Consider the following 12,635-nt stretch of genomic DNA (forward strand, 5'->3'; position numbering starts at 1 on the left):
ACTAAACACTTGTCAGTCTGGCCTTCTTATGTAAAGTGTTGAATGATAAGTGACTGACTGACTGACTTGGTCCTGTTCAAATGATAGGGTCATAACTACTACTGAGGAAAAGTTATAACCAGTCCCTTTTCATTCATTGCCTGTATGTGAATTATGTCAGTCCAATCTGTCAGTGCCTGTAGATATAAAAGTCACAACCACAGCCTTTGGGTACAAATGCCGGAGTCAAAATGCCACCAGGTAATGTACATATGCTATTTATTGATTAATGTGAATAGTGTTTAATTTGTGATTCTGTAGTTCTTATTGATTTCAGGTTTCAGGTCACAAACCATGCCCAGAAGTTGTTTCATCACATTTTCTAAGCTCTCCTTGTAGTTACCAGTGAGGTTCTGAATCTGTCCTACTGTCTGTTCATCTATTTCAACTGAGAGGTTGCTTTGGGAACCCATTATCTGTGAAGGCAAAAGGAAAGAAATAAACACATTGAGTCATTTATTGTTAATTACCCAATTTGTCATTGACTTTCAAAAAAAATTTTTTTTTATCATATCTTAGAAACCTTTTAAATGACCCCTAGAGACACTTCAATTTGAAACACATATATTAGACGGCCACTGAGTAAAGCATCTGGACTAAAGTCCTTCTCTGAAGTGACCTTAGGATCTCAAGGACTATATCCAAAAAGAGAAGTTCTGGCAAGCCCTATCAAGTTAAAAAGAGTTTCAAGTATAGTCCCAGTGATAGTCTAAGAACCAAACCAGCTAAGGTCAGATATAGCAAGGAGTAGGGATGAACTGAGATCATGAAAGCATTACCATTTTTAAAGTACATATTAATTAATATTAATTATCTTTTAGATGTGAGCTTGGGAAGCCTCCACATGCAGAAAGGGAAAAACTGTTTTTAGCTATTGACAGTGAAAGAAAGCCAAGGGGGCTTGGCCAGGCCATATAAAGGAACAACTTGGGCTTTGACTACCACCTGGTGGCTGATTCAGATATTGCACTCTGAATCAATACAAATTCCACCAGCCAGATTTTTAAAATCCATGTCATTAAATGTCCACTTTTCTTTCCCTTAGCAACGCATAAAACCAGATTCCAAAATGTGGTGGTCTTGTTAATCTTCATTAATGCCCCTTAAACCCATAGTCCATATAGCTGAGGATCCTTACACCAACTTCCACTCATACAATTAGTCTTGGGTCCCAAAGCAAGACAAAAATCTTCCTTTTAGGGTTTTAGGGGGGTACTCCTGAGGGTTCAGGGGTTTCTTTAATGCCATTGGCTCAAATCTCCACTGGTGTGTTTCTCTTCAAGATTATTTGTTGATGCTCATTTAATCCTCTAGCATTAGGAATAGTTGCAAAATATTCTCATCCTTAAGTTAACAAAATAGGTATACAGAGGGTCTAGGGGACACTGGGCTCAAGCTTAGAGATGACATAGCAAAAGGTTAAATCACAGCTCCTGGTTTTTGCAAGATTTCCCCGCCCCCCCTCCCCCATACATACTCAAGAAGTTCTACTTAAACATGTGAATCTGTGTTCTTGTATCCTTGGCTACCAATTCAGACACTTGCCATCAGTGGCAGCAGCTGATTGAGGTATTGGAGGGAAGCCCCAAACCCATGAGACCATTCACAGCCTACAAGACTCTCTTCTGGTTAAATCAGGAGGGTCTACCTGGGTAAGAAGAGCCCACTGAAACTGAAGTTGGGGCTCTCCTTCTCTGCAGTTGGCTTTTTTTCAGGGGCTTCAGCTAGAACATTAACTCACTTCAGTTTCTGGAACAAGGTTGATAATTTATAAAAGATGTCCAGGGCATGGCCAACATTTCTCAGCCTAAACAAACAATTTTTGCAAGTCATTCTACTTCAAAGGCTTTTTCAGACTTAGTCTAAGGCCTTTGAAGGAATTGATTTGATTGGGCATCTTATCACTTACTTTAAGTGGGGGTAGGGTTGAGCAAATCAATTATCCTACCATCATAACTAAAAAAAATTACAGAACTTTTGAAGTATGAACTTAATAATTAAATATTAAGTATGAGTAAAGTATAAAGGCAGTGAGGAAATGACAAAGATAGAAATTGTGATCTGGTAGATAAGGCCACTAAGAGAGCAAATAATCATTCTTAAAATAGTCATGTTTTGCATGACATTTTCAATGCTATGTTTCCATAGCAAGATACAGTTGCATGTATATAACTCCTACTGAAAAATTCATTTAACCCATTTTCCAGACTTTAAAATATCAAAAGAAAAATGATTGGATTGATTTCTGTCTCTCTAAATTGACAGGTGGTGGTTTGTTGAATTTATTGAATCAGGTGCCTTGGCATGGGAAACCACAAGCATACCATTTATATTGAAGTTTATACAGATATAACTCTTTTACATAAAGGATATATTCCTGAAAAGTTGAGTACAAACTGAACTTTTTGTAAAAGGAATGTTTAATTAATTACATTTAAAATTTTAGTAAGCATCTGCTGTGTTTATAGATGCATGAATACATACATGCATACATACTGTAAGGGGCTAAAATTCTAACTATACTCTCTAAAATATCTAATGAGTGGTCACCAATAAATTATAAGCTTTAGCAAGAGTTAGACTTCTAAGAATTTATTAAGGAGAAGAAGAATTTGGTAAAGAGAGAGAGAAAGGCCTAGATTCATCTATCTATCAGAGGGAGAGCACATCTTCCACTCTGCTCTCCACCAGAGTCCACACGAAAGAGCCTGAGAGCGCCAGCCTCACCCCCTCTTCCTCCCACAAGCAAATGTCACATCCTGACACCTAAGAGCTGCATGTCTTGCCTTCAGACACCTTCTCCTCATGGCGGAGCTTTGCTACAGTAAGTCTCCAGCAGGTGGCGTCGTTACAACACATGTAATGTACTAGGGATACAAAATGAAAATGGCCCAGTCTTTGCCCTTGAAGAGCTAGGGGAGAAGTTAGAGGAAGGAATAAACTTTCATTAAATACCTACTATGTGTGAGGACAGCTAGAGAATGCTGGGCTTGAAGCAAGGAAGACTCACCTTCATTAGTTCAATTCTGGTCTTAGACATTTATTAGCTGTGTGACCCTGGGCAAGTCACTTAACCCTTTTTGCCTCAGTTTCCTAATCTGTAAAATGAGCTGGAGAAGGAAATGGCAAACCACTCCAGTATATTTGCCAAGAAAATGCCAAATGGGATCATAGAGAGTCAGACACTAACAACAACCATTTGTGTGGCACTCTGCTAAGCACTTTACAAATGTTATCTCAGTTTATCCTCATAATAACCCTGGGATGTAGGTGCTATTATCACCCACACCTGAGGAAACTGAGGCAGAGGTTAGGTGAATTGACCAGGGTTAGACAATAAGTATCTCAGGCTGGATTTGCATTCAGGTCTTCCTTACTCCAGATCCAGCACTCTATCCTACTACATTACCTAACTGTACCCACTCTAGTGAGGACAGGGGTATGTTTATGATGCATGTTCACAAATAACTATAATACAAGTTAGAAAAAAAATTGTGCCCATCAGGAGATCAAACTTTAAATGCCTGAGAGATCCAAGGAGAGAGGAATTATTTCTACCTGTGGATAGAGAGAAGGCTTACTATGGTACCTGAGTCAGAAAGTGAGGAGGAAAGGGATATAAGGGGATAAAAGGGAAGTGGGGGAGGGGATGGATTCTATTGTAGTCATTGAATTTCCCGAGTTTTAGGGCATGGAATTGAAGGAACAAGGCAAGACTGGAGAAACAATGAGTAGTCCAATTTGCCAGATAAAGCTGGAAATGGAGTTTGGAGCCATATTGTTGAGAATGAATGGTAGGCTAAGGAGTTTGCCTCTTATTTGATTAAAAAAAATGGTGAGTTCCAGTTTTTGAGCAGGGATGTGCCAAGCTCAGACCTATATATTATAATAATTAAAACTCAGAGTTCTATAGCACTTTAAGGTTTGCAAAAACATTCTTCACAAAAACCCTGTGAGATAGGTAGGCTATCTATTATTATCCCCAATTTATGGATAAGGAAATTGATGATGCTCTGTGTAGTCAAATGACTTCCATAGTAATAAAAAAAAGCTACCGAATATCTGAGGCAAGATTTAAACTTTGGTCATAGGGGAACCATAGATTCAGAGCTAGAAGACCATTGAGTCTAAATCCTTTATTTTACAGATGAAGAAACTGAGGTTCTGAGAGGTGAGGTGGTCTGTTTAAAAGTCACACAGATTAGTAAATTGCAGGGCTGAGACTAAAACACAAGCCCCTGGACTTTAAATCCTCTTTTTTTTTTTTAAACAATGTTGCCTGAATCTAAGTTTAAATTCTTTTTGTTACAGCACAGATATTAAAAGGGCTGCTTTGGGGCAGCTAGGTGGCACAGTGGATAAAGCACCAGCCCTCAATTCAAGAGGACCTGAGTTCAAATCTGACCTCAGACACTTGACACTTACTAGCTGTATGACCCTGGGCAAGTCACTTAACCCCCACTGCCCTGTCAAAAAAAAAAAAAAAAGGCTGCTTTGGCCCTGATGTGGACAGATGACAGGGTGGGACAACTTGCATTATCATTTTAATCTTTATTTCCTTATATCAATTCTCAATGTTCCCCAATGCTAAATTTACCTCTGTAATAATCCTAGAATGTCTGGAAAGAAGTTCATAATCTGTAAATTAAAACTGAAACAGTGTGGAGAGCTCACCATTTAAAGCAGCTGTTAGATTTCAGGGGCCCATGAACTTAGATGGGAAATAAATTGCATTTTTATTTCACTAACCTCTAACAGAAATCTGACATTTTCTTCAATAATGAATGAAGGCAATAAACATTATTCTGAAAACCTCTGATTTAAAGGAATTTTGCATTTTGTAAAATTAGACATTCTTTGGTAAAGCCTACCATTGAGTCCTAATTAATCTGTTTAGGAAGTTCAGTTTCATATTTCAGTTTGATTTGAGTGTATGTGTCCTTTCTTTGTTTTCTTTTGCTTTGCTTTTCTATGAGCATTTGGGAAAGGTATACAAGGTACTTAGTACAGGAAAATCAGGGTAAACTTCTTCTGGAGGGCTGTGAAAGTCTAGTGAACTCCAGTGCCCATTTGATCTTCCTGAGTCCTAAACTTGAAATCAAATGAGCTTGAGTCTATCCAGGTTCCAGTTCTGTTCTGTTTATAGTGCAGGCTAAAGTTGACTTCCCAGTTCAAAGAAAAATAGTTTTGAAAGGATATTATGGCTCCTTAGACATCCAATAGCTTATTCAAAACAACATTTTGATGAGTTAAGTATAAATGAATCAGAACCATATGGATTGTGTTTTCCTTTTTGCTCATAAGGTTTTAAAAATATGGGGGAGATGACTTATCAAAATGTGTTTGGGGTTTGGCCAAACCCCAAACACATTTGAAAAATAATTTGGGGGCATTTCCAGAATTTTCAAGGCTGTCAGATCCACCATATTGAAATGAAAAAAAACCTTCAATAATTAGAAATGTCTACTTGTCAGAGAACTGTTGTCAGGAGGCTATTTTACATGTTTTATAACATGGCTGAGGGTTACAACTTCAGGGACCATAACCCTCAGGATGCTTGCAAAGAGTTTGCTTGGATGGTTTTTGTTTGGGGCAAATGGAACACTTACAAAAAAACCATTTAACTTACAAAAAAAACCTTAACTTACAAAAGTTAAGCTGAAAAGTTGTGATTGCTGTTCCTTCTTAACATGCGAAGTTATCCATTTTTTTCTATCCTAAAATGTATTCCAGCTAATTCAGTATAACTCAAATTGAACCGTTTTGAAAGAAAAATGAAAAGATATAATTACAGTGGGGGCACCCAAAGCTTTGTCAGGGAATGAATAGGGGGTGGGGGTGGGAGAAGATTTATATCCCCTTTGTTTGCTATCCAGCTCTTTTAGTGGTGGTCACTTGCTTTTCCCCATCAACCACTGATGGGAAATTCCTTTTAATTTTTACTTTTCAGCAGGGTAGAAACCTTGGGGTACCCAGGATGCCCTTCCTATCTATCCCCTGGGGCCACAATCCAATTAAGCCTTCTCTCTGAGCAAAAACACTGCTAATTACACCTTGGTCAATATGGCTCAAGTGGATTTTAGACTCTCTCCTTGCCCCTCTCCCTGTGGTGTTTCATGGAGTAGCTAGGTGGTGTATTAGGAACACCTCAGTTCAAATCCTACCCCAGACACTTACTAGCTATGTGAACCTGAACAAGTCACTTAACCTTCCTTGGTCTCAGTTTCCTTATATACAAAAATGTGAATAATAATAATAACATTTGCCTCAAAGGGTTTTGAAAAGGATCAAATGAGATGACAAATGTAAAGTATTTGGCAAACCTTAAAACAATCTCTCTCTCTCTGCATATGTGTGTGTGTATATGTATATATGTGTATATAAACACACACAAACATATATATGTATATTTGTGCATGTATATACACATACAAACATATATATGTATTATTCTATTGTTATTTCCGTAACCTTTTGATAGTGACCTTTACAATCACTATTCCATTTCTGTTGCTTAATAAATAAGTTTTGTTGATTCCACAGTGAGTTGGTTTACTGCAGTGAAAATCATCATATCCTTTTGAGAAGCTACAAACAGAATGTTAAGTTTAATGAATAGATGGATGTGGGACCATAAGCATCTTTGTATGTATTTTGGAAGTATCACAAAGAACTCAATATGATCATTCTGAAGACTCTTTCTTCTTCAGACTCTAAGCAGGTCTTCCTGCTTGACCCCAGCCATGGGATACTGTGAGGTCACACCAAGAGTAGAAATGCTGAGATAGTTTTTATAATAAGCTTTCAGCAGAGCAGCCCAATGCACCCTGGTCTTTCTCTGTGGACATAGGGGTTTGATCAGCCAGCTGTGAAATTGGCTTAGGCTTGAATTGTGAAAACGATGCATTTTTATTCAAGTTCAATGCTGATGGTTAATTTCCTGGACTATATTTACATCTTATGCAACTCCTAGGGAGGAAACTTCTTGGTTGTTGCATATCAAGAGATTCTGCATACCACAATTCCATGGTGTGCCTGTTAGGACAGTTTTACTGTTGTGTGTTTTTGTTTCATTTTTTAATACAAAAAAAGATAACAAAACCACTTTCTTTTCTTTCTTTCTTTCTTTTTTTTTTCAGCGAAGTAGCCAAAGATGGTGATAGTTTGAGAAGACTGCATTCCCAGGTACTGGTGTCTTACAGGCTTGTCATAGTTAAATTGGTCAGGAAAGAGTTAGAGAAGAAATATTGCCCAAGACACACGATTCTGCCTGATTGATACCACAGGGCACATGCAAAATACTCCTTGATTAAAAATAGATCTTTTGGGGCAGCTAGGTGGTACAGTGGATAAAGCACTGGCCCTGGATTCAGGAGTACCCGAATTCAAATCTGGCCTCAGACACTTGACACTTACTAGCTGTGTTACCCTGGGCAAATCACTTAACCCTTATTGCCCTGCAAAAAAAAAAAATAAATAAATTTTTCCTGTGTCCTGTTTCTCATAAAGTAAGTGTCTGTTAGTTTGAAGGGTGTTTCTCACCTTATTGTGTGTAGTCTATCAATCTTATGTCTTTTCTTCCTTCCCTACCTTTCCCTTCCCCCAGAACCTTGGACTTTGCCCTTGGAACCATTTTGGGCTCTGATAAGTGAGTTTTCACCTTTTTTTTGTTTGGAACTAGGACTTTGCATCACTTTCTGATCAACATTTTCAGGTGTGTATCACTTCCCAACCCCATCCCACCCATGCATCGTGCTTCTTCTTTGTGTGTTGAATACATCCTATGAGAATGTTAGATCCCTTGAGGGCAGAGACAGTCTAACTTGCTTCTATTTGTATATTCAGTGCTAAGTACTTGGCACATAGTAAGCATTTAATAATTCTCTGTCTGTCTCTCTGTTGTCATAGTCAACCAGTTGACTAGCATTTAGCAAAGACCTACTATGTGCCACATACTGTGTTACACATTGGAGATCCAAAAAAGGGCAAAAAATAAATAGTACGTGCTCTTTAGGACCACAGTTTAATGGAAGAGAGACAACACATAAACAATCTGAGAGGGAAGGCACTAAGATTAAGGCTTCTTTTAGAAGTCTGCTTTCAGAAGGTGGAAATTTAGCTAAGACTCGGAAGAAGCCAAGGAAGCTAGGAGACAGTCATATAGCATGGTTTTATAGGTAAGAGAATTTAGTAGGCATCTAGTTCAACCTCCTCATTTTAGACATGAGAAAGCCGAGACCCAGAAAAGCAAAACAACTCACCAGATTCTCACAGGTAGTAAATGGAAGATTTAGAATTCTAATCAAGGCCCTTTGACTCCAAATTCAGCATGTCTTCCGCCGTACTAAGCATTATCATTTTTGTAATTTTATTTTTATTGATGTACTAAGGGAAAATAATTCCGTTTATGGAAAATAATCATGATTTGTGATAAGGAACTTCTGTCTTGTAAAAGTTGATCTTTGAGTTTTTGCCAAAGGAAGAAAAGGAGAGGCATTGTGGTATAGTGGATAGGGCACTGGACTTGGAATTGGCAAGATTTTGGTTCAATTCCACCCTTAGACGTTTACCAACTGTGTGATCCTGAGCAAGTCCCTTAAGCATTTCTGTGACTTAGGCAGCTAGGTGGCACCAGAGTGCACAGAGGTCAATTCTGGCCTCAGACACTTACAAGCTCTGGGACCCTGGGCAAGTCAATTAACCTTATTTGCCTTATTTTCCCCTTTTGTAAAACGAGAATAATAACAATACCTACCTCCCGGGGTTGTTGTGAGGACAAAATGAAAGAATGATGTATAAAGCACTTAGCATGGTGACTGGAACATAGTAGACACTATTTAAATGTTAGCTATTATTGTAATTATTATTATTATTATGAGGGGGTTGGGCTTGATGGGCTCTGAGTACCATCTATGATCCTGCTTTTACACCCAAACAACACCACTCACATAAGCAAAAATCATGGGTGAATTCCTAGAAGGCATCAGAGGATGAAAGTATTTCCTTTGTTTCCACAATGCAGACCTAAAATAAACTGATCAATCAGTTAGAATGTATTAAGTATCTACTTTGGTAGCTACTGTGCTAGGTGCCACTGATACAAAGGTAATGAAAGAAACAATCCCTACTCATACGGAGCTTTCTTTGGAAGGGGGGAGACATTATAAGAAGAATATATGAAATAAATACAATTAAATCAAAGGTAGCTAAATGCAAGGTCAAAGAAATATGAGATGGACTGTACGCCCCCTTAAACTCTAGGTACCGCATGTACTGACTATTGATCCTAAGAATATGGTTTCTGAGGACATCATTAGCACTTTGCAATCAAGCCCCAACACAGGGTGTTGTTACAACATCCCCTTCATTACATTATCATATTTATAGTCTATGCCTGTGAAGCTACTTCCTATGCTGTTGTTTGTCTTACCATTGTTTTTTCTTTGCGGGGGATCAAGTGACAACAGAAGGTAAAATATGCCTATATATCTGCTTTGGTCATTTCTATATTTCCTGTCATGCAAGGGAGCTCTTTGATCTGTAAATGCTCAAGAATATATAAGAAACTTATTTTATAAATACATTTATTTTCCATTTTAACATGTGCATAGGTTATTCTCTCAGTAGTTGATGGTATGTTACTTTTGCCAACTACTCAGTCTTAGAGAGAATGATTTTTTAAAAGAAACTTCTGTGGGAAAACCCTAAAAATTTGGAAGGAGAAAAGGTGATGGAATATATGATTACATAAATGTAGTAGTATTTTACTGGTGTAGGGAAATTCTTCAAGTACAGAAATTCCTTTTCCCAAGACAACTGGAGGATCAACTTAATGTTATTCCTTTAGTATGAAGTATTATTGCTGCAACAACAGCAGCAGCAACAACAACAATCACTACTACCACTGCTACTAAGACTACTGCTGCTGCTAGTTTATATTACACTTATTATATGTCAAGCACTGTGCTAAGTGCTTTACAATTATCATCTCATTTGAACCTCAGCAAAAACCCTGAGAGGGAGGGGCTATTATTGTCATTTTACCCATGTGGCAACTGAAGGAGACAGAGGTTAAGTGCCACGCCCAAGGTCACAAAGCTAGTAATTATGAGGTCAGATTTGAACTCAGGTCTTCCTGACTCTAGGGCCAGCTCTATATCTATTACACTGCCTAGCTGCCCCAGATTAGTTATCTACACATAAGCCTTCTCTCTCCACTAGGATAAATAGGGACTGTGTTCTGTCTAGAGAAGGCACTGAAATGAAGGTTGAATTTAGTTGAATTGAATTGGTTTAAATCATCTTGTCCAACCCCTTCATTCTACCAATGAAGGAATTGAGACCGAGAGTTGCTTTGCCCAGCTAGTTGAATATCAAAACTAGCTTGAGAATCTTGGTCTTCTTATGGCCTCTTCAGCGTTCTTTTTGTTATGCTATCTTGTCTCCTACTGGCACTCTGCTTAATAGTTTGTAAAACAATGTATAAAATATTACCTCACATTCATACTTACCAAAGATTGTTTTTCCCGAAATTCCTTTTCTTTCTGCATCCTATATTGTTCTACTTCAGCCATCGCTTCTTCTTTTGCTTGTTTTAGTCTTTTACCTTTTCCTGAAAATTAAAAAAAAAAGTGTCTGAAGGAAGTAGAAAATGAGATCCCTTTGAAATGGATTATATCTTGGGGAGGCTAGGTGGCGCAGTAGATAGAGCACCAGCCCTGGAGTCAGGAGTACCTGAGTTCAAATCCGGCCTCAGACACTTAACACTTACTAGCTGTGTGACCCTGGGCAAGTCACTTAACCCCCATTGCCTCACTAAAAAAAAAAAAAAGAAACGGATTATATCTGGAGTCAGAAGATGGGTTCAAATTTAGGGTCTGCCATTTATAATCTTATGTGACCCTTTAGTTCTTTGTGCCTCAGTTTCCTTATCTATAAATTGAGCATGTTGGATTCAATATTCTCTGAAGTCCCTTTCATTTTTAAGCCTATGATTTGATATATTTTTAAAAATTTATTTTATTATTATTTTTTTTTTGCGGGGCAATGAGGGTTAAGTGACTTGTCCAGGGTCACACAGCTAGTAAGTGTTAAGTGTCTGAGGCCAGATTTGAACTCAGGTCCCCCTGAATCCAGGGCCAGTGCTTTATCCACTGTGCCACCTAGCTGCCCCCTAGGATTTGATATAATACAATTATTTCAAATATATGCACATATTTTTACATGTGTATATACATACACACATACACACATATACAGGTAGGTGATACAGTGGAGAAATCAGTAGTACTTGAATTCAAATTTGCTCAGGCATTTACTGGCTGTATGACTGGGCAAATCACTTTATCTTTGCCTAAGTGTCCTCATCTATAAAATGAGGTTACTGTGAGGGTTGTTTAAATGAGATAATAATTGCAAAGTATTTAGAACTGTGCCAGACATATAGTAAGCTTTGTATAAATGTTAGCTATTACACACACACACACACACACACACACACACACACACAAACACGCACATATATACAAACACCCACAGGACACATCAGAAGGAGGAGGTCACGTTATTTTCAAGGTGGCAATCAGTAGAATGACATTACTATATACTACAGAATTGTTGGAAGCTTGCAAAAGAAACCAAATATAGTTACACAGATCCTGAAGCATTTTCCATTGGATTTCTTTAATGTAATGGAAATGACAATTTTCTATTGCACTTTCGTGTTTTAAGTAAAATAGCTGTCTCTTTTATTCACAGCAATAACAGCCAGAGAACAGATTTTAGCTGTCATTGGTTGGGAAAGACATTATTTGGTTAGATTTTTGGGTACTGATTTGCTGCCAGGAACCCTGTTGTCCCTACCAACTGGATTCTATTTAACACTGGCAGCTTGCCAAGTCCCTACAAACCTGCAACTCAGACTCCACCAAACTGGCTTACATTTTTGTTTTTGCATTTTATTGGGATTTTCCCTTAACATTTTCTGCCTGTAGAATGCGTGATTAAGATTAAGAGCACATCAAAGTAGGTTTTGTATACTACCTTTCTATGGGGAGACTTGAAAGGGATTGTAAAACCAATTTTTTTTAATGGCAAAAAGATTCAGTTAAATGGCCCCTCACTTTTATTAAGGCCAAGGGTATAAGCAATAAGTCCAAAGGCTGGCAGACTGTACTGTAAAGTTTTAGTACAAAGGTAATGCTTTGGGTAGCATTGGTTAAAACCTGAAATTAATGTCTTGGACTACTGGAATTGGCTCAGTAGGTCAGAGGACCAAGCAAAGTCTTAAAACGTTCCCACCCTCAGCCCTAGGAGTTCAGTGTTAACACTGGAAAAGTGCTTAATCATTGCTAAGATTAAACTCTTTAAGAAACTGCACCTTATTCTGATTCTTTCTTATTTCTGGTCTTTCACATTCCAAATAGCATATGCAAGTAATATTCGTTCTCTGCCTCTCTCAAGACAATGGAACAACACTTCTTTCCTTCTTTATTCCTCCAGTATGGTCTGTTGGATAGACTTTTGTAAAATTAGTTTGTTTTAATCACAGTGGTAGCCCATATTCCTATATTGGCTGAAGGTTTACAGTGTTCTCC

At 38.0% G+C, this 12,635-nt stretch overlaps 1 protein-coding gene across 1 annotated transcript in view; it reads right to left on the minus strand.

The window, feature by feature from the left end:
- Positions 1 to 281: 281 nt before the first annotated feature.
- The window catches only part of ATP6V1G3 (ATPase H+ transporting V1 subunit G3), a 47,079-nt gene continuing 34,725 nt past the window's right edge, over positions 282 to 12,635 (minus strand). Inside the window, exons 3-4 of the mRNA XM_043964121.1 lie at positions 10,551 to 10,651; positions 282 to 455 (exon numbers count right to left, since the gene is read on the minus strand). Coding sequence (XP_043820056.1) covers positions 282 to 455; positions 10,551 to 10,651 — 275 coding nt within the window. The remainder of the gene's footprint in view (positions 456 to 10,550; positions 10,652 to 12,635) is intronic.

Source organism: Dromiciops gliroides, chromosome 4 (genome assembly GCF_019393635.1).
Source record: "Dromiciops gliroides isolate mDroGli1 chromosome 4, mDroGli1.pri, whole genome shotgun sequence".
In the NCBI taxonomy this organism is placed as follows: domain Eukaryota; kingdom Metazoa; phylum Chordata; class Mammalia; order Microbiotheria; family Microbiotheriidae; genus Dromiciops; species Dromiciops gliroides.